Source organism: Magnolia sinica, chromosome 3 (genome assembly GCF_029962835.1).
Source record: "Magnolia sinica isolate HGM2019 chromosome 3, MsV1, whole genome shotgun sequence".
NCBI lineage: Eukaryota > Viridiplantae > Streptophyta > Magnoliopsida > Magnoliales > Magnoliaceae > Magnolia > Magnolia sinica.
In genome coordinates this window covers 115,906,092-115,927,610 of record NC_080575.1, presented here as the reverse complement: position 1 = coordinate 115,927,610, position 21,519 = coordinate 115,906,092, and the positions used below count along the sequence as shown (strand labels likewise).

At 40.0% G+C, this 21,519-nt stretch overlaps 1 protein-coding gene across 1 annotated transcript in view; it reads right to left on the bottom strand.

The window, feature by feature from the left end:
- Positions 1 to 19,356, bottom strand: part of LOC131240872 (zinc finger CCCH domain-containing protein 8-like) — a 35,774-nt gene extending 16,418 nt beyond the window's left edge. Inside the window, exons 1-2 of the mRNA XM_058239384.1 lie at positions 18,486 to 19,356; positions 7,262 to 7,509 (exon numbers count right to left, since the gene is read on the bottom strand). Of these exons, the coding sequence (XP_058095367.1) occupies positions 7,262 to 7,509; positions 18,486 to 18,876 (639 nt within the window). The 5' untranslated portion in view covers positions 18,877 to 19,356. The remainder of the gene's footprint in view (positions 1 to 7,261; positions 7,510 to 18,485) is intronic.
- Between the last annotated feature and the right edge of the window lie 2,163 nt (positions 19,357 to 21,519).

Here is a 21,519-nt window from a genome sequence, read left to right as displayed (position 1 = left end):
TGAGAATTTGAAGGTGCAATCCATGTGTTTGTGAAAATGCTGTATAGGCAAACTCGGCTCGAACTGGCCCGAGCTGTTGGTTGATCCAATCCGAGCCGAGTCGAGCTGAGGCCAGCTTGACTCGGTTCGACTCAATGTACACCCCTACTTGTTGGGACTACTCCTAGGCTACTTTGGATTTATTCTTAATATTCTGTGGAGGATGGTGTCATTTGCCATATTTTGGGGTGTGGAAAGAAAGAAATGGGAAGGTATTTGACAATAAATTCTCATCGTCAATAGTTATTTTAAGAAGACTCAACTTCATGGCAATTGGATGGGCTATTGTGAGACCTAAGTTCAAAGTTGCCCCTGGGACTTGTAGTTCATGATTGGAATGATATGGACAGGGATGGGATGAGTTTAACTTGGTGGATGGGAGGGGTAACGAGAAGGGGCAACAAGAAATGGTAAGTGTGAAATTTTGATGCCTTTTTCTAGGCCTTATGGTGTGCTTGGATACAATGAGGAGGCATCCGTGTTTCAAGAAAGCTTACAATTTGTTTGAAATCATTTTCCAAGGCTGTTTTAGATCTCTTTTTGGGCAATAGTTGTTTTTTTTCCTAATAAAATATATATAATATAATACAAAAAATATGATCAGTCATCACTGTTATCATTGTAACCTTGTCCTAAATATTTGGAGTCATCTTTACAGATATTGTTTCGCCAATGGGAAATCCCATTATTTCTTGGCGAACACTCTTTGACCCACTACCAATTTCATCAATCACGTGATTGAGGGATTAGACTTATGCCCTAAACTGAATTCCCATAGAAATAAAAGAATCATCTCGATTAGTAATGATCGCTTCCTAGATTTACAAGTTCTACAACATCTTCCATTCTTATGCCAGGAGAGTACTTTCATATTATTCTTTTCTTTTATTTTTTTGAAAGATGATGATTTTATTAGGCCTTGGCCAAAAAGAAAGACAACAAAAAGGAGAAAGAAGAAAAAAGAGAGAAGAAAAAGTAAAAACCTAAAACAAAACTACAAGAAAATTAAGAATACAACAACAGAGTCGCATGGCTGGGAAAAAAAAACAGAAAAACACCCTTTGCTGCAGGATGCTTAAGGGGCCCGATCATAGAAGAAAAGGAGGACACTGCCGAATACACCAGCAATCAAGTGACTCTTGTTACGGAAGCACCAATTGTTCCTCTCCCCATAAAGCTCAAAGAACTGCAAGCAGAATCAACATCCGGGAAAGCATTAATGAGAGGTTGATCCCCCAACTAATAGTCCAGCCAAAATCTTACTCTCTTACCACTAGGGGTGTACATTGAGTCGAACCGAGTCGAGCTGGCCTCAGCTCGACTCGACTCGGCCACTAGCTGACCTTAGCTCGAACTCGGCTCGGTTCGGTCAGCAGCTCGAGCTAGTTCAAGCCAAGATCAAGCCGAGTTCGCCATTGCAAAATTTTCACAAACACCTGGATTGCACCTTCAAAATCTCACTGTATTTGAGACAGCAGCAATGGTTTTACAAGTATTTTATCAAACACCTTCTAAGCAACATAAAAATCAAGAAAAAAGGGTGTTGGTTTCATATACATACCTTCCTTGCTACCAGCCACACTTCTTTGAGTCATTTCATCAAACACTTGGTGAGCAACATCAATATCAAAGTAATCGAGTCACCGAACTGGTTCGATTCGAGCTAGGTTCGATCCGAGTTGAGTCAAGTTGGGGCCAGCTCAAACTCATTTTCGAGCTCAAAAAATCAGCTCGACTCGGCTCGAACTCAGCTTCAAACCGAGTCAAATCGAGCTTTTTCGAGTCGAGTCGAGTCGAGCGAGCTAACCGAGCTAGCTCGGTTCGTGTACACCTCTACTTACCACTACCCACTAAAAAACCAATACCTTCAAAAACGGGTAATGCAATGCGGTTATTACCTTTTTAGGTATAAGAGGATCGACAGAAGGAAGAGGATTTAGTCCACCAACCACACGGAGAAAGACCGTATTTGGTAGAAGCAAAAGATCTACAAAGAGAAGACTCCTTACTGAAATGCCACACCCATTTACCCAAGAGCATAGAATTTACCAGATCCAAATGCCTTATGCCTACTACCCCTTGCAGATTACGGGAACAAACCTCCTTCCAATTTAGGGGAGAGAACTTTCTAGAGGAGGAACCTCCCTGCCACAAAAAATCCTTCAGAGCTTATCGATTCTAGATATTACAGATTCCAGGCATTGAAAAAGGGTGTCTTAATTAGAGAAAGTCTGCCACCAAGGGAGAGGAGGTTACTTTTCCAAGAGGAGAGTTTTCTCTCCATTCTTTCGACTACTATATCCCAAAGGAATAGCAGATGCTTTCCCACACACAAGGAGGCCAAGATAAGAGGTGGGGAAAGATCCCAAACTCTAGCAGCAAACGGGCAATGAATGAAGAGATGATTAATCGATTACTCATTTTCCATGCACATAGGACATGTTGGAAGGACAAGTGATCTTCTTTGCAAGTTATCAATTGTGAGGATTCTCTTCCACCCTACCAACCAAACAAAGGCCGCCACTCGAGGAAGGGCTCCGCAAACAAATGATGGAAAGGATGGGATGTGCCCAAATAGTGGGGCGACTCAAATATGAAGCTAAAGAACGAACTAACCAAGAGCTTTCCAAAGTGATGCCTCAACTAAAGGATCCGGTGTTCTTCTTGAATTGCAGGCTTGACATTCTTTAAAAGCTCTATAAGACTGACAGGGTCGCCAATTTCCTACCCCCCCCCCCCCCCCAAGAAGCAATTCGCGACATGGACAAAACGATCAAGAGTTTAGCAGGCTACCCTAGGAAACAAATCCTGAAGCGCGCGATTGTCACACCAAACATCCACCCAAAAGCGAATCTGAAACTCGTTACCAAGCCTAACGGAAATGTCCCTGTTAATTAGATGTTGAGTATCTGCAATGCTTTCCAAGCACTAGAAGCTCTATACAGAGAAGAGCTTCCGAGTCATAACAAACCATCCACCCCCCTGAGTTCCATACTTGCTATCAAATCCCTCTAAAGTCTACCCTCTTCTACACTAAACCTCCATATCCACTTCCCAAGCAAAGTTGTATTTATGTCCGCTAATGGCCTAATGCCACCTAGATCGGCCTACACACCTTCTCCCACCTAAGGAAATTAAACTTCCTCCCATCACTAGCGCCTTTCCATAAGAAATCTCTTCAAAGCTTTTCGAGTCTATCCACCACTGATTTAGGACATTTGAATAGAGACATAAAATACACCAGCATATTGGAGAAGGCTGTGTTAATAAGAGTTAGACGCCTTTCCAAAGACTGATAGTAACACCTCTCAAGACGCTAATTTCATCTCGATCCTTTCAATCACCTTGTCCCACAAATGTTTGATTGGCTTCCCAATGCAAAGAGGCAACCCAAGATACGTCGATGGAAAGGAACCAGCCTTGGATCCAAATATGCTAAAAAACCGAATGAGGTCATCATCCACAACATGCACTCCCAAAATCAGATTTAGACACATTGATCTTCAAATCCGATGCTGCTTCAAAACACACCATAATCTTATGGATATTATCCACTGATTCCACCTTCACCTTGCAAAAAGAGCATAGTATCATCTATATACTGGAGATGACCGATACTACCACCATCACTTGCAACCTTGAACCCGCTAAAAAGCCCATTCTCCTCACCTCACCTCACCTCACCGGAGCATCATGCTGAGCGCCTCACCAATAACAACAAACAGATAAGGGGAAGGGGGATCCACTTGCCTTAAACCTCAAAAGGCTTTGAAGAACCCTTTAGGCAACCCACTAACCATGATGGAAAAGGAAGCAGCCTGCACACAAGATCTCATCCACTCCCTACACTTTTGGCCACAACCTAGCCTATCAAGCATGTAATCTAAAAACTCCCAGTCCACATGGTCGTATGCCTTCTCATTCTCAATTTCTAGCTTGCAATGTAACTCACTTTTCCTCTTTGTATATCTAGAGACGATACATTCATGGGCAACAAGAGCATTGTCCGGAATCTGCCTGCATACCGCAAAAACACCCTAGTTGTCTGATATAACTTTAGATTGAACCTCAAAGCAATAATCTTATCAATATCTTGTAAGGATCCCCTATGAGGTTGATAGGCCTAAAATCTTTCAACTACTCGGCCCCCTCCCTCCATTTTGAGAATAAGGGCAATAAAAGGCCCCTAAGTCTCTAGATAATCGGCTTTGCTCTGAAAATTCCACCCATGGTGTGTCGTAAAGGCCATTACATAAAGGTAATGGTAGCAACTGTTACATGTTACGGATCGTAATAGCAGTAACAACCATTATGGAAAAAATGACCCGTACTTACCATTAATGTCCCATTATGCTCCCTATAAAGGCTATAACAGCCCCGTAATGGTCTTTTATGGGATAGATACAAGCTGTTCGGATTTTTTTTCAACGTTGCGGGGCAGATATAGGTTTTTTGAGGGTTTTTTTTTTTTCAATAGAGACCATAACGGTCGTTATAGGGCCATAACAATAGTTATGACCCGTATCGTAAAGGTAATGGTGGTGGCCGTTACAGCCAGCGTTACCATTACAGAATACCTTGATTCCACCACAAAGTCTAAAACATCATTTGTCACAATATGCCATAATTTTTAAAATAAGGTAATAAGGAATCCATCGGGACCCGAGGCCTTATCTCCACACATGGCATTTAGAGCAGCTTTCACTTCTTACTTTGATATAGGCCGCTCAAGTGAAGATGCATCCTCAAAAGAAATCTTTTGAAACTCAAGATTATCAAGCCTTGGCTTTCCCTCATTGGTCACTAGACAATAGATTCCCGTAATAAAAAACAACAAAGTCACAGATCTGGAGTTTTTTTTAACAAAATAAAACCCGATCGACCTTCGACCAAGAAAGAGGTCCACCACTCACTAATCATGGAGCTAAAACCTTCCACCTTGAGCCAGGCAAGCTCCAATTTGAAGGGTTTCCGACCCCAATTCAACTCATCAACTTCTAGAAGGGTTTCCGGCCCTAATAGAACAATGATCAAAGATAGGTTTGGTAAGACCATTTTGTCAGGCGAAAGGGTAATGATCGCGTCAACCCTGGGAATCTAAAATTTTCTCTAGCAATGACCAAGTTCATACTTCCCTATCTAATTAGAGAAATTACGCATGCTAAAAATTACCCAATCACTTGAGGATTTCTCAGAGATGAAGCAATCGCCACCTACACACTAGCGCAAAGGAGTTCTTTCGCGAGTAAAAGACAGTTCCTCCCAGAACTCATTACGCAATGATGTATGACTTGGGCCATACACTCTCAAGAAGACCCAGAAGAAACTAGACGAAATGTCCCTGAAAACAATATTAACAAAGAAGGAGCCCAGCCAACTATCTTCTTTTCACCACCAAGAAGAATCCCACAAGACTAAAATCCCCCCGGCAGAGCCAACTAAATTTAGGGCTAGCCACTCGATTAATTTCTGACCCCAAATCAATCTAATAGAAACACTATTAACTGATTGGAGTATAGTTATTGTAGGACTAACACTAGCTTTGGATCTAGCACACATATCCTTAATAATGGACCTTTTAATGAGGCAACCAAATCCCTAGACCTTCCATGAGAAAATCTTCATTGGGATGTCACACTGACCCCTCTGCCCGTTCTCTCGGCACGAGGAATGACTTCCTACCAAGTTGACTCCTGAGTTCAACAACTCCTTGTTGCCTTTGGCTGACTTTGGGGAATTCCTGGGAAAAACCATCAAAGGAATCCAAAGAGCCCTCTCTACCACGAGACAAAAAAGGGTTATATAGTCATCGTCCTTATTACCAAAGACCACCCCCAAGAGTCTATCGACATGGCACACAACATCCTTTATGCATTATTTCTTTTTTCACAATTTCAATGAGAAATTCCTTTTATTAAGTGTCTCCCGCTTGTTAGATGAGCTGGTAGAGACGGTGTAGTGCGTGTGAATGATCCAGGGTTCAATCCCTGGTAGTGTTACTTTTCAAAAAAATATATTCCTTTTATTGATCTACCTACCAGAACAAAATATATTCCTTCACTTTTGTAATAATTCATTAATTCTGCTAGGACAAGCTTTGATTGAACATGTGAGTCCACAAACAAAATGAATACCATGATTTTTCACTAGATTCACTTTACCAAAACTCGTGAGATCTGATAGTTGAGTGAAGGTGAGGTAGTAGCTTGAAAAGAGATGAGATTCAAACTCTTACACTTTTTTGAGAAAATCATTTCCTTTGTGTATTGGAAAATCAATTGGCCAAAATAACCATGAGCATCTGCAATATTATAAGTTTCTTCCTCTTGAACAAATCCATAACCTTCATGAACATACTTGTCTTTAGTGGTTTCTCTGACCGTACCTAAGGTTATCAAGGAACCAAGCATAGCACTAAATAGGGAGCAATCGAATACTCCAGCTACACCTAACATGTGCCATGGATTCATATGGATGTTTGTCCTCAGACTGGAAGACATGCACGAAGTTGAATGTAACAAAGATTCATGGGAGCATCCCATCAAAGTAGCTTCCTTGACCAATGTAGATCAAGCAAGTAATATTAGCAGCTGCAATGAGAGCTGAAAATGCAACAGAATCCAAAGGGGCATAGCCAAACGAAAGCTAAGTTCCCACTCACAACCCCATTGAGCTTGGGACTGGATAGTGCATCCCTACCAGGTGGAGTTGATAATTACCACACTTCATATTTGATAATAGAAAATGGTTGGGTTCCCTGGATTAATATTTCCATATAAATTTTAATCAATTTGCTTCTTAAATTTTTTTATCATGTTCAGGTGTGTACTAAATAATCTAACTACAAATCGAAGCTTTTAAAAAAGATATCAACATGACAACCTAAAAGTTTTTGGGAAGCCTAAGGACCCGCAGAAATGTTGGGCATAGCACCCACTCTTAAGCATAATCACTTTCGTATGAGAAAGTTTCTTGTATTTATTCATCGATGTTATAGAAATTTATGTGAAAACGAAGTTAATTTTATCTTATAACATCAAAAACATCAAATAAATCCTCAACAGATCATATAAATAATAAATTAATAGCAGAAATTACCGAAATAGTCATGTAAGATATATAGAATTTAAAAGGATTTAGTATTACAAAGTAAAGTTTACATTGTACAATCAGATAATACTCTTCTTACTATTAAATAGAAACAATAATAATAGACCTTCACCTCTTTCCAGTCTGGAATTCCACCCTCAGGAACCCAAATAGGATGGTCAAACTTGCAGCTCTCTCCAAACTTACACGTTCTTGTCAACATATAGTGAGCACAATCCTTCTCTCCTGGTCTCTGTGGATAAATAGGCAGATTGCTTGTACTTTCGAATCTAGGGCGCTTGGCCAAAGAATTTGTAGAAAATAAAGCTTCACTTTGCCCAAAAGTGCTATGACTTCCCAGAACAGTCTGATGGTAGAGAGCTAAATGTAGATAATAGAAAGAAATACAATAAGAAAGAAGCAATGTATTTGGATGATAGTTATTAAAATTTCAAAATAAAATAAACCTGAACACAAGTGCTTATAAGACCCAAATGCACAAGTAGTAAATAGGTATTATAAATGCCTTATAAAGAAAACATATGACGGCATAATAGGAGAATATGAGTTCAAATACTCGGAAAATATAATTACTTGACTGCAACAAGAAAGCAGAATATGTAAATAGGTTAGGTGTTTAGAAGGTACTAATATTATTAAAGTAATCAAGACGAGCATAGATGTAGATAAGTCAGTAATGTAGAAACAAACGCTACCAGAATTTTGTGTACAAAATAAGCTTTACAACAAATAACTTCATCATCATCATCCAAGCCTTATCTTAACTAATTGGGATTGGTTACTCGAATCCTGTTCCACCATTCCACTCTATCGAGGGCCATAACTTTAGTTAGACCATAGGTCATCAAGTCTTTTCTTACTACCTCCACCCATGTCCTTTTGGGCCTTTCCCTTGCCCTTTTAGAGCCTTCAATTAGCAGCAACTCACTCATAACCAGCAGGGTTCTTGGTCTCTGTTGCACATGACCAAAGCATCTAAATCTACTTTCCCTCATCTTATTAGCTAGTGGTGTAAGTTCCGTTAATGCATTCATTTCTATCATACATAAATAAGCTTTACAACAAATAACTTATTTTTCTATTATTTTGGGCATCTTTCTATGTTGGCATCAGCAGCTAGAATAGTCCTCTTGAATCTTTCTTTCGAATAGATTCATTCTTGTGTAAAGAATAATGCATTACAACAAGGCATGTGTCAGATGGAAGGGATAGACAAAAGTTCTCACAAAAACAAGCAAAAACCAAACCAATAACTTGATGAAATTACACCAGGTACTAAAAGCATCTTCCCACCAAGCTATTTTTCATACATAGCTAATTACATCATTAGGTCATCACGAGAAAAAGAGAACTTTCCTCCCAACCTACACAAAATAGAAGCATATCATTTATTAAAAATAATCCTAAAATAGACTAATCAATCTATAAACCAGCCTAAAAAAGACCCATTGCCAAGGATCTGACAGACCAATCACACTGCACAAATCAACAGGATAAAAAGAGCAACAAAACCTAAAACCGACATACATAATCCCATATATTAATTACTCTTTATGCACCTCATGGCACATCATTGCTGAACAAGTACAGATGATGCCCATGCATTGAGTCTAAAGATCATGCAATGAGTTCACAGGTGCGTGCAAAGTGATTGCATTTGGGGGTGCATGTATTGGCCCATAAATATAAATCACAAGAACAAGTGATATCTAAACAGGGACTATTCCAACCAACAGTTTAAAACCCAGAGAAAATTTGAAATGAGTTTCTTCTTTTTCTCTTTCCTTTTTTATTCTCTCTCTCTCTCTCTCTCTCTCTCTCTCTCTCTCTCTCTCTCTCTCTCTCTCTCTCTATAAAAAAAATTAAACAAGCAATTAGATAATATATTAGTTAAGATGAATGAAAAGAATTCCCAACACAAAAGGTAGAGTGGGCTGCACCCCAATCACTAAAGACTAAGCATTGACATTTGACTCTTTCTTCACAAGAGCACGCGAAATGTTTAATCTGGAAACACGAGCTAAAACATTATTGCAGATGAAATGGGGCCCTCAAGGCTCAGCACCTGACGCGGCCCACTGACAGATTAACACCAAGTGCCCTTCAACAATTATCAGGGCAGCATGATGCACATCGATAAGATGGAGGGCTCCTCTCAATGCTTTGACTTCAGCTTGAGGAGGGCAGGGGGAAACCAGAATCTCTCATGATGAGTTATTGGCATTCAGAACTGCAACCAAACACACTACTGACTGTGCTATATTCATTTAGTTGCGTAATTTCAATCATTTGATTTATTTATAATGTCACAGTGAGACCAGTCAGATCATCGTGGACCTGTTTGGACCAAACTGCCAATCAAGGCCCCAACCAAACTGCCTGCAGATTCCAACCAAGCAAAATGCCTGACGTGAATGTGTGGATTTGGACCAGATGGTTCAAACTGTTTCTTGCCAGAATGGGTTTACAGATAACCCAACCCATTCCGCTGGCTGTTTCCAGCCCAACCCATTACAACCATCCAGTCCAGGTTGGAATCTAAAACACTAACCCCAACAACAGCCACATATATCATATGTTTTCTCCCTAAACCCTGGGGATCCTATCACTACAAGAAAACAGAAACCAGTGTACAAAAAGAAGCCGAAAGATCCTGCTTCAAGTCGCACAGTTCAAAGTATCGGTATCACTACAGGTTTTGTTGGCCGGGGATATGGAAACAATATCGATGTCCTCGATAATATCACCGATAACTAGAAATGTAGGGAAACATGGGAGAAACGGTGGAATTTTTCAGCGAAACTTTAGGAGATGCTAAAATACACATTTGCATATTTAGGAATTAAAAAAACTGCAAAAAGAATACATATGTAATAAATTTCCATTTAATTGGGGCCTAAAAGGATGTGTAGTCGCAAGAAACTAATCCAACCATCCCATCCATCCAACCATCGAACTTTCAGAATATTGACAACACACGATATTTCGCTGAAAAATCATCAACAACTGGAAAGGAAACGAAAGATTGTGGTCTTGATATGGCCCGTGTTGCTATAATGATAATATTGCGATATGATGGATATTATCGTTGACTATTTGAACATCATTTACAACCATGCGCCCATTTATTAAAAAAATAATAATAATAATGGAAATTTTTTTAAGAAATAGATTTTTGGCAATCTCACCGATACACTAGTGATACAAGTGACAATTGGAATTTACATAGTCGAAAATATTGGCGATACAAGTGACACCTAGAATGAGCCTCCTCAAAAAATCCTCAACAGCCTCCTCAAAGAGTCCCCATTGTTAAGGATCCCAACCCTCACATGGATAAGCTACAAATATTCCAAGAAGAATAAAATACATCAACTTGTATCTTGCAGGAAATTAGTCCAACAAACACATTTTGGTATAGTCCAGTTTAAAAACCCTGGTTCCCTGAGCTATGTTGTACAAAACTACGCCACAGCCTTCGTGTGTGTGTATTTGGGGGGGGGAGTGGTTGGAGAGAGATGAATGTTGTTTCACATCAGTCATAAAGAGGGAGGATTCCATAAACCGATTGAAAATGTGCCTCTACTTTGACTTTTTCAAACACATTCTCTCAAATTAGGGACACCGGATCTCATTACATGGTGTTGGGTTGCTTCTAATACCCCTCCCATTTGTGATATATTTGGAAAATGGCCTTGAAACCTTAAATAGGTAGGCCTACAGACTTTTAGATAACAGCCTAAGCTAGCCCAATTAACAAACGGGATTGAATTTTAGGACGGGGCCCACTCGAAGTGGGCCAGGCCTGAAAAACAGACGGACAAGCCTAGCCCATTGACAGCCTTAACAATAGCATGCTTACAAATTATTTCATAATCAATCATGGTAGGCGCAATAAAGACGATATATAGAGAAAAGAAGAGAATGAATCAGCAAATATGCAGATGGGAATTCCATCCTTTCTTCAATTTTATCAGTTAGAACGAAATGTTCTGAGAAGCTACTCCATTCATCCTAGTCTCGATCTTGCAGGAGCAGATACAATCAATAAATAGTGAATGAATCATCATATATGTGTGCTCCAAAGTTCTCTAAGTTCTGCTAATGAGATGACCAGAGACCTAGTCATACCTATACCAGCTCATGATACCTTTCCATTGACTATCCACCTCTAAACAGTATCCTCTCCAAGCAACTCCTTGGGAGAAGAGGCATGAAAAATCCAAAGAAAACATCCCTATCTGACAAAATTTTGAATTTCTTTAGCCTTTCTAGATCATACATGATACATGACTTGGACTTTTTTGGGCAAGATGCATATATGGTTGGGCTTCATTTTATTTTATTTTTAAATCAACAAAAAATATATATATATTGAAAGTGCCAAGATGGCACACCAACAACACCCCTCTAAGCAAACAAAAGATTGCAGTCCTTCAACGAATTTATATATAAGAGGCCCACTCGACTAAAGAAGACTTTGCCTGGCGAATAACTTGAGATGCAGGATTGCTGGTGTTATTGAAGCATCTTCCATTTCTCTCCCCCCAAAATGCCCACATTGCCGCCATCGCTAGTCTCCACTCAGCCCTCTCATTCTTCCCGAGATTCACCCCATGCAAAGCACTAAGCAGATTCACCACTGTGTCCGGCATCATCCAATCCACACCCATAGCGCTAAGAAGGTTGGACCAAACCACAAATGTGAACAGGCAATGAATAAACAAGGGATCCACAGATTCAGCATCTCCATACACAACAAGCACACGTTAGGGATGATCATTGCTCATTTCCAGAGATTATCAATAGTTAGCACTCGATTTCTTCCAACAAGCCATGCAAAAGCTGATACTTTGAGGGGAGCCCAATAGTGCCATACCATAGAAGTAAACACCTGACTAACAGTCCTCTGCGGAGCTCAAAGCAGGTTTCATTCATAAGGCAACTAGAATCGAAAGAAGCTAATTGCACGATTCCGAAAATTTATAATGGAACTAGAATCAAAGAAGTGATTGCGGGAATCCAAAAACGACATAACAGATTTTTTAAGCTTAAATATCACAAAACACAGGGATAACTTGAAATCTCTCCACACTAACCTAAGGCATCAAAACATAGGTCTTCTAAAGGCATAGCACAAATTGAATAATGATTTCCATTGCAGGAAACATGAAAACGCTTTTTACCCTCCCTCTCTACCTATCTATCTATCTATCTATCTTTTTCTGTTGTCCATCCATCTAATTGGTATAAACACCTCTAACAGCAAGGATGCTCTCTTCCTTCTGCAAAACTCAAAGGAACACCTCTAACTGCACTTCTAATCACATTCTGCTGTGTTGTGATCTCAAAAGTCTTAAATAAAGGGAAAAAGTTGGAAAACTTACTAATAAACACTCATACTATTACCTTGCTGAGCATCCCCTTTCATCTTTATCTAGGGTTGTTTTGTAATTTGTGTGAGGCTGTTTTGGCCTTTTCTATTTAATAAAATTGTTACCTTTCAAAAATAAAAAGCACTCCTACTATTACAAGTCACAACTACTAAGTGTAGGGTTGTACATAAATGATATGATACATCTGTACCATGCGTAGGGTCTGTAGATGTATGATTGGTGTATGTGCATGATGATCTTACTACAAAACTGATTTCTAATGGGATCCAGTCGCACCAGTGACTCCAGACATGCAATGCATGGCTAAGTGCTTCTTCTTCTTCCTTTTTTTTTTCCCAAAACTATTATTTAATGCTGAGATTCGTCAATTGACATCCCATCTTAGTCCCATAGTCCCTGGGCTGGCCGTATGACTTATTGCTGCATCTTCAGGCTGCTACTACAAAAAATGAATTCCCTTGTGGTCGTTTGGCACCATGGATTTGCAGGGATTTGAGTATATTCTAAATCAGAGGCTTTTCAAATCCTCACTTTAGGTGAGTTTTGCAATCCCTCCCTTTTGCTTGGATTTCCAATCCTCTCCTTTTTTTGGCTCATTTTTAGAGGAGAGTTGCATGTGTAACATATGTTTCACTAGGCTACTAATCTATTGTGCACATGGCCCACTAATGATATCCCAAAACAATCATATTATCATCTGCAATACTAAAATTACTTTAATAGAATGATATGAGCAGTCCAAACATTGTTCATGCAAATCAACAATTAAAAATAGATGGTTAGTCACTCGATTGTGATCCTATGCCTGTGGCCCATCCGAGGTATGGAATTTCATCATTTTCGGCTGAAGTATATATTTCAATGGGCTTATTACAATCATTGTGTCAAACATCACATATGTATATTAAAGTTGATTTAGTAATTAAATTCACACTCCTATACATAGGCTATGTAATTTACGTGCATAGATACTTTTGGATTCTAGGGGATTTGAAATCCAGGGTGCCAAACACAATCGGAGAATTCCAAATCTAGGGTATTCTGAATCACAGGGATTTTCAATCCAGGTATTCCAAATCCACGATGCCAAACGAGGCCTAAATACTTGTTTGTGGTGAATAATCAAATCTTATAGAAAATGGATTCCCTTAGTACTCTTTTTTTTTTTTTTGGAAGGATGATAAAACTTTTATTAAAAAACAAAAGCAAAACAACAACAAAAGTCAGCCCCACAGGAAGGCGAAAGTAACAACAACAACAGGGATGGCAAGACAATGACCCAACTACAACCCAAGAAAATCCATATTACAGCCCTTTAACTGCGAACCAAAGGAAGCCCATTCAATAATCAGCAATCTAGCTCTTTGAAAGGTGCCTCCCACTGATTTTTTGGAATTATCAAAGCACCTAGCATTTCTTTCTTCCCATAACACCCTCCAGTTAGTGAGCAAAGCCATTCTCCAAAGCATTTTCATGGGATTGCCAAGACCCACACGATGCCAAGGAAGCAAACAATGACTTGTCGATTCCAGGAAAGACCAAGATATTCATAAGCGTCCCATAATGTTTGCCCAAATCGGACCAAGAAAAGGGCAATGCACAAAAAGATGATCAACTGTATCCTCATTTTGCATACACAAGCTGCAAATATTCGGAATTATCATAGCTCTCTTCTGCAAATTGTCAGTAGTGAGAACTTTCTTCTTTCCGACCAGTGTTTGAAGTATCTCCGTTATTATCGAAATATCCCCAATATTATCTGTATCTCCAGCTTAGTGATACCATAACACTAGTAGTATAAGAAATTCCAGGTATCGGCGATGTGCTAAGTATCACCAATGTATTGTTAATATTTTTTATTGTGTAAATTCCAAGTGTCGCTTGTATTGCCAATGTATTGATATCGCCAATGTATCTCCAATATTTTCAACTATGTAAATTCCATATGATTCTTGTATCGCCAGTGTATCAATGATATTTCAATAATATCGCGAATATATTAATATCACGAAAAATCTGTTTATTTAAAAACCTTCCATTTCAAATTTTTTTTATAGGCACATGGTTATATGCAGTGTTTAATTTGTCAACAATAATATTGATAATATCATGATATTATTGTTATCGTAATATGAGTGATATTGCGACCACAATCTTTCGTTTCCTTTCTAGTTGTCGACAATTTATCAGCAAAATATTGTGTTGTCGATATTTTAAATTATCAATGGATGTTTGGATGGATGGTTGGGATAGTTGGATGGACAAATAGAATGGATGGGATAGTTGGACTGATTTCTCACGACAGCACATGCTTTTAAATGGAAACTTGTTATGTATGCATTTCTCTCACTTTTTAATTCCTAAATATGCAAATGTGTATTTTAGCATTATCCTGAAGTTTTGCGAAAAAATTCTACCATTTTCCTCATACTTCCCCAATGTTTCCCCACATTTCCAGTTATCGGCGATATCAATATTGTTTCCATATCCCTAGCCAGCAAAACTTGTAGCAATATATCGATACTTTGAACATTTTCTGACCAACCATCTGAAGGCCGCAACCTTGGGAGGAACTTTGTAGGACCAAACGAATTTAGTGCATCCCACCTCTTCTACAAATTGTCAATAGTGGGAACTTTCTTCTTTCCGACCTACCATCCAAAGACCGCAACCTTATAAGGGACTTTGTAGGAGCAAACAAATTTAGTGCATCCCACCTCTCCTTGCTAAGGGCCACACCGCATTACAGAGTAAAAGGATTTAACTAAAAATGAACCGGATTTATCAACTTTCCATACCAACTCATTAAGATTGGAGAAGGTCAAAACGAAACGATGAATGCACTCAAGGAGGGCAACATAATCTTCAACTTCGTCGTCTTAGAGAAAACGCCTATTCCAAACCACAGCCCCTTAGTACTTCAACTTAGAGCTAGCGACCTGATTATTAACAGACTAGATTTGCGTCAGGTACTCAACAATGAGTGGTGAGAATCTAGTCACCATTTTATGGGATCGGTTTAGAATAAACCTTCGAGTGTTTTGTCGGTTGCATTTCTTTTAGACAACTATGTTTTACAGTTATCCATCCATCTGATATGAACAAATACTCCTCTTCTTCTTCTTCTTTTGAAAGGTAGCATGGGCTCGAACACATGACCTCAATATTGAAACGCACTCTGTCTACCACTGAACCATGGGTTGGGAGTTGCGTCGCATACTCATCTTATCGTCAATCAAGGCAACTGAGTATGAAATAATAGCAGCTTGCTTACCTTCTTCCTGTGTTTGTGAGCAGTGAATACAACCCTTGATTGAATCTAGAGGGTCTACCAAAGTTAGCTCAGGATGATGAGAAGCAAGGGGACAAACGATTCTAGAGAAGGGAAAAAGCCTTCCCAAAATGTGTATATAAAGCCTTGCACTTGTAATGACAAATATGGTCTTTTGGAATGTTGCATATCGCTAGAAATGAGTCTCTACCGAGAGCAGTGGCGGTGATTCCTAAAAGGCACGGGCAAAGGTATTAATTATTGAGTGTCATTTTGATATTTTTTTTCACAAAAGACATAAACACATTTTCATCCATATACCATGTATTTGTTATACATGTAGTATGGTAACCTCTCTTAAGAAAAGCACTTGTTTTTGCGCTTCTTTTTAAGTTCTTTTCCTAGAAAAGAAACACATCAGTCCTATTTACAACAAACCGACTGGAGAACTTGTTGTTGCTGTTGAGACCAAGAAATGGTTCGCACTCCCAGGAGTAGCCATCCATTCATGATGGTCATGGAAACTATTTGAATTAAATCTACATATATAACTGCAGTTCCCTTTGGCTAGTGCGAAATGGACCCCAAATGTTTCACCGGTCATGTTTAATAGAGTTGTTCTACATGCTTTAGAAACAATTGCATTTCTTAGGTATTGATCACTAGGCCAAGTCAGAGTTTGTTAGCATGGAATAATCAATAGCAATTTAATGGCTTTGCATATGTTCAAGTTCAGCATATCAAGAAACATAGGTGAGATCATTTAATTTGCAACCTGTATTCTAAGAAAAATAGGTGTGGTTGGGTCAGATACACTTTTGTTAAGGAAATGTAATATTATTCAAAAAAGGCCACAGGCCAAAAAATACAAGAAGAAAAGAGAGCAAAAAAACAGAAAACTAAAAGCAAGCAGCCTAGCAGGCTGGAAAATGCTACAAAGCTGATTGATCAGCAACCTAATCTTTCACTAAATCAGCAGCCAGAATGCAAACCTCCGACGATATGTTGGATTTGTTTTCGAAGCACCGCCGATTCCTTTCCAAGCATATGGCCCAGATTCACAAGAAAGGGTGCATATTAATACACACAGGAAAGGGTGTATATTAATGTACTTCAACAATTAGATGCTTGATGAATGATGATGGGCAGTACAATAGATATAATGTTCGAACCCTTTGGAATAGGAACCACTCAAGAAATTTTTTTTCTTGGGACCGGATGTATGCAGTATATGTATGTTTTGAGGGGAAATATCTTTCCTACTGTTATTAGCGTTCACTGCCATCATCTAAGCCCTTGCCCAACTACTTGGGTCAGGCTGGTCCGCTACAAAAATCCTATTATGTCATTCCATTCTATCAATGACCATATCCACAACTAAATCATAGGTCATCAAGTCTTTTCTTACAACTCCACCCATGTCCTTTTGGGCCTTCCCCTTGCCCTTTTAGAGCCTTGAACATGAACCAACTCACTCCTAACCAGCACAATTTTATCTTCATTGCACAAGGCCAAACCATCTAAGTTTGTTTTCCCTCATCTTATTACCTATTAGTGTCACTCCTAGGTACCATCAAATGCATTTGTTTTTAATTATATCCTTCCTCGTCTCGCCACTCACCCATCTCAACATCTTCATTTCAGCTACACTAATCTTATGAACATGCTCTTCCTCAACAGCCAACATTCCGTCCCATAGAGCATGGCTAGCCTTATAGCTATCCTACAAAAGTTCCCCTTCAGATTTATTGATATAAAATTCTAGATGCACATCTGCACTTCTTCCACCTAGCTTGAAGTCTATGAGCAACATCTTTCCATCTCTCCGCTCTCATGAGTCCCAAGATATCGATGTGTTTACATACGTGTTTTTAGACAAATACAGTCCCACTGCATGTAGATGTATATATTTGCACAAGCTTCTCTCTTTGAAAGTTTGGAAAAAACCTACAAGCAACACGTCATTCATATGCATTTTAGGAAGACTATTCCATTAAGAAAAACACAAGATAAAAACGCGACTTAGATGGGTATTTTGGTATATGCCACTACAAGGTAGACATTTAGTCAATCTTTTTTTTGTCCACATTTCAAAAATAAATAAATAAAAATCAATAAATAAAGGTCAGTCCTTGGTAAACTCCTTAAAGAAACAAATATTGAAGGTGTTGTTTGATGATTTCCATTACCAAATCATGTGATGGAGGCGATCAATCTGCAACCAAACCCTAGAAAACCAGGTTCCACGTCCTCAACCCATGCAACCTTTATTTGAAACTACCAATGTTTCCAAAAGATACAAACTCATTAAACTTATATTCAATTTAAACCACAAACTTCGGAGAAATCTTGTTTACTAGTCATGCACGTGTATGTGTCAGAAAATATAACATTCTACCAAGCATTTGCCCGGCACTGCAAACTGTGCGTGTGAAGCCACACTGTGGTGATCCACACCATTCAGATATTGGGCCCTGCCCGCGGATTGCTTGTTGTAATTATTCATTTCAATCAGATGGATAGAAATTATAACCATGGTGAGCAAATTGAGTACCAGCGCCACCCAACCCATGCTGACGGAATAGCAATCTAATCTCAAAATCTAAACTGAATCACAGGATATAGAAGGTAACCAGAAAAACGAAGCTAGCGAGATCCAAAACCCTAACCTTCAGCAGCAGACCGTTTCACGCCAGGAACCGCCGGCTCCACCGCACCCAAGCCATCCACACCAGGCCATGACGTCTGCGAGTACAATGAAGGCGTCCCCACAGCCGCTCCAACACCTCTTGCAAAGCTCCCAGGCCCGCCGATTTCGCTCCCAGAGAACCTCAAGCTGTCGCTCTGGTTCAAGAACAGCGATCCACGGTCGAGGACAGAAAACTTGGAGGATTCGTTCGCCGATAGCGGATCCGAGCTGAGATATCGCGACGCACCGATCAAGGACGGGTCGGACATGTACGGATCTGTGATGGAGCCGCTGCTGAGTCTGGAAGAGTAGACGCTTGGGAGGCTGGCGCCTCCGTAGCTCGTATTGTAGCCGTAAAGCGGATTCGCCATGAAAGAGGAGTTCAAGAAACGCAAGAAAATGGAAAATATAAGAGAGATGGCGGGAAAAAGAGAGAGAGAGAGAGAGAGAGAGAGAGACTGGCGTTGTGTTTGGGAATTCGAAGGAAGAAAACCCTAGGCGCGCGACGGACGCAAGAATTTCCGTCGCGCTCGTGAGTTCCACCGGAGGAATAGTGGCACCTTTATCGAATGATCGGACCGTCGTTTCGCGCGTGCACCGCTGTGCATGTCAGCGGGGCCCTGGAATAATGTCAGCGGGGTGTTTCCTCTCTGAAAGGTGGAGCACTGAACACTTCTTTTAGCCGTTAGTTTCGAGGCCCATGAGTGGAAAATTCTGACTGATGGAGTACTTTTCGTAAGCACCGCTAGATGAACGGTTCAGATTACCTTTTCTTGAGGCCACATGCCTTTGCTGGCCATGCCATGGACCGTCAGCGCGACGAACCAGAGCCCAGATCGTTATTTATGGGTAGGCCCGCTCGGTGAAGGCAAAGAAGAGTGGAACGGCCGAGTGTAGAAATGCCAACACCAGGAGCTGGTTGCGAAAGGAGTATCCTCATTTTTTTTACAGTATACACGCTTTCTTGTTCTGAATAGTGAACGCATGGTTCGAAAATCCAGACCATTGGTTTGTTGTGCCTCGTCGAGTATGAATTCTTTATAAGAGAGTTCTACATTCTGATATTTGGCACGACTAACGAGAGGAATACAGCAACGGTCCAGGTTTAATTGAAAATGGCAACAATATTAGTCGCTTGGACATCAAATTCTGATATCGTTTTAGGGCATTCTTGGTCGATGGTACAAATCAAAAGACCATCGGTCGGGATTATTAACCCATGCGCCCACCTGTACTGATTGAAAATCCGTTTGGTAAGTTATTCGATGCTCCGGCAGCAAGATGCATGATACCGAGTCACCGAGACATCACATCGTACAAGTAACATAGATCCGCTCGTATTAATAATTAAACTGTGGAATTCACCGTACCTGATCAACAAGCATAAGATTAGACCGGTTGACAAATCCTAACCACTCTTTACCATAGAAAAGAAAGATCCTAGCCTTGATATGTGAAAACTTGTTTGTTGGATTATTTTATTTTTGTTCACCGATCCTACGGTCGTAAGACAGTTTTTGGTTCGAGAGACATCTGAGCTGGACCCATAATTTAGACAGTTGCGTATCGTCCATCACACTCTGCTGGAGTGCCAAAGTTCTTCCCTTTTTGGGCTAACCAGGCAGGCGACGGATGACGTGATTTTTCGTCGCAGGAATGATGCGGTGTCTGGATGCGTGCGGGCAAGGTTCGAATCTGGCGATTACGTGGATCCATGGCCCAAGGTTTTGGATATTAAACTCGGGTTCGTATTTGACGGTCGCGATTTCTTACACCAGGAGAGAGCCCGTGCAACAAAAACTCTTGTGGAGCTACTGTAAACTTATGTCTTATGGCATCCACACGGTACATGGCACCGATGGACTAGGATTTGCTTCCTAACCCCCGCCCGTCTCTAGAACGGGCAGATCTGTGTGGGGCCCACCTCGATGTATCTATTTATCCACATGTCTATATCTTTTCTCGTATCATTTTTAGTATTATCCAACAATGAGTTATATCCAATCTTGCATTTAATGCTTTTTGCATTTATCATAACGTAATTTTATTATTTTGTATTGTACACTTTAGCACTGTATCGGCCTCATTTTTTGAGCTCATACCTTGTAATATTAAAAAAATGGATGGATGGCATGGATAAACAAATATATCACAGTAGACCACCACACACATCTTTGTTCATGGCCAGAGATGAACAGCCTGGCAAAGGCCCACGGCAGTATATGCGTGATGTTTATTTTCCATAAGGTCATGCATACTTGAACAGGGGAAAAGCATAAATATCAACCAGATTTAAAACTAAGAGGCTTGTAGCCATTCAATCCCCATTGTTGCATTTCGTGTCACCCACTTTAACCTTCCATCTACCTCCTTTTGACTCATGCATGATATGCTTGGCGAAATGGATGGACGACATATATAAAATACATATATCAAGGTAGGCTTTATGGAAACCCCTACCAAGATCATCCATCTCTAGCTAGGTCCTATGCAGGGTAATACCCAATCCATGTCCTGAAGTACATACATTGCTTTAGTTTATATAATGATAAGAGCCTAGAAATCAGCTAGATCATAGAATCAAGTGGGCCACATAAAAGTAAATAGTGGGATTAGATGCCGGCCATTAAAACCTTATAGGCACACCAAACATTTGTATCTGGCTAACATTTGTGTTTTCCTTCCATCTTTGTGGGACTCTCGTTGTGGACAAACTATATGGTATACAAGTATCACTGTGAGACCCAATAAGGTTTTCAATGGTGGGTGTGACATCCTCACTTTTTCCCGTGGTGTAATCTATTTAAGTGTTTTATCTACTTAATCGTTGGGTTCATGCCATTGAAACAGTTTTAGAAACTGATGAACAAAGTGGATATCACATGTGCAACAACAGTTGGTCCCATAGAGTTTTGGTTGCATGGCTCCCTTCGAGAATTCAAATCCACTATTGATCCTCATCTAAAATCTACTCACAAGAAAATTTTTGTAACGCCCTAAAACCCAGCACTCGG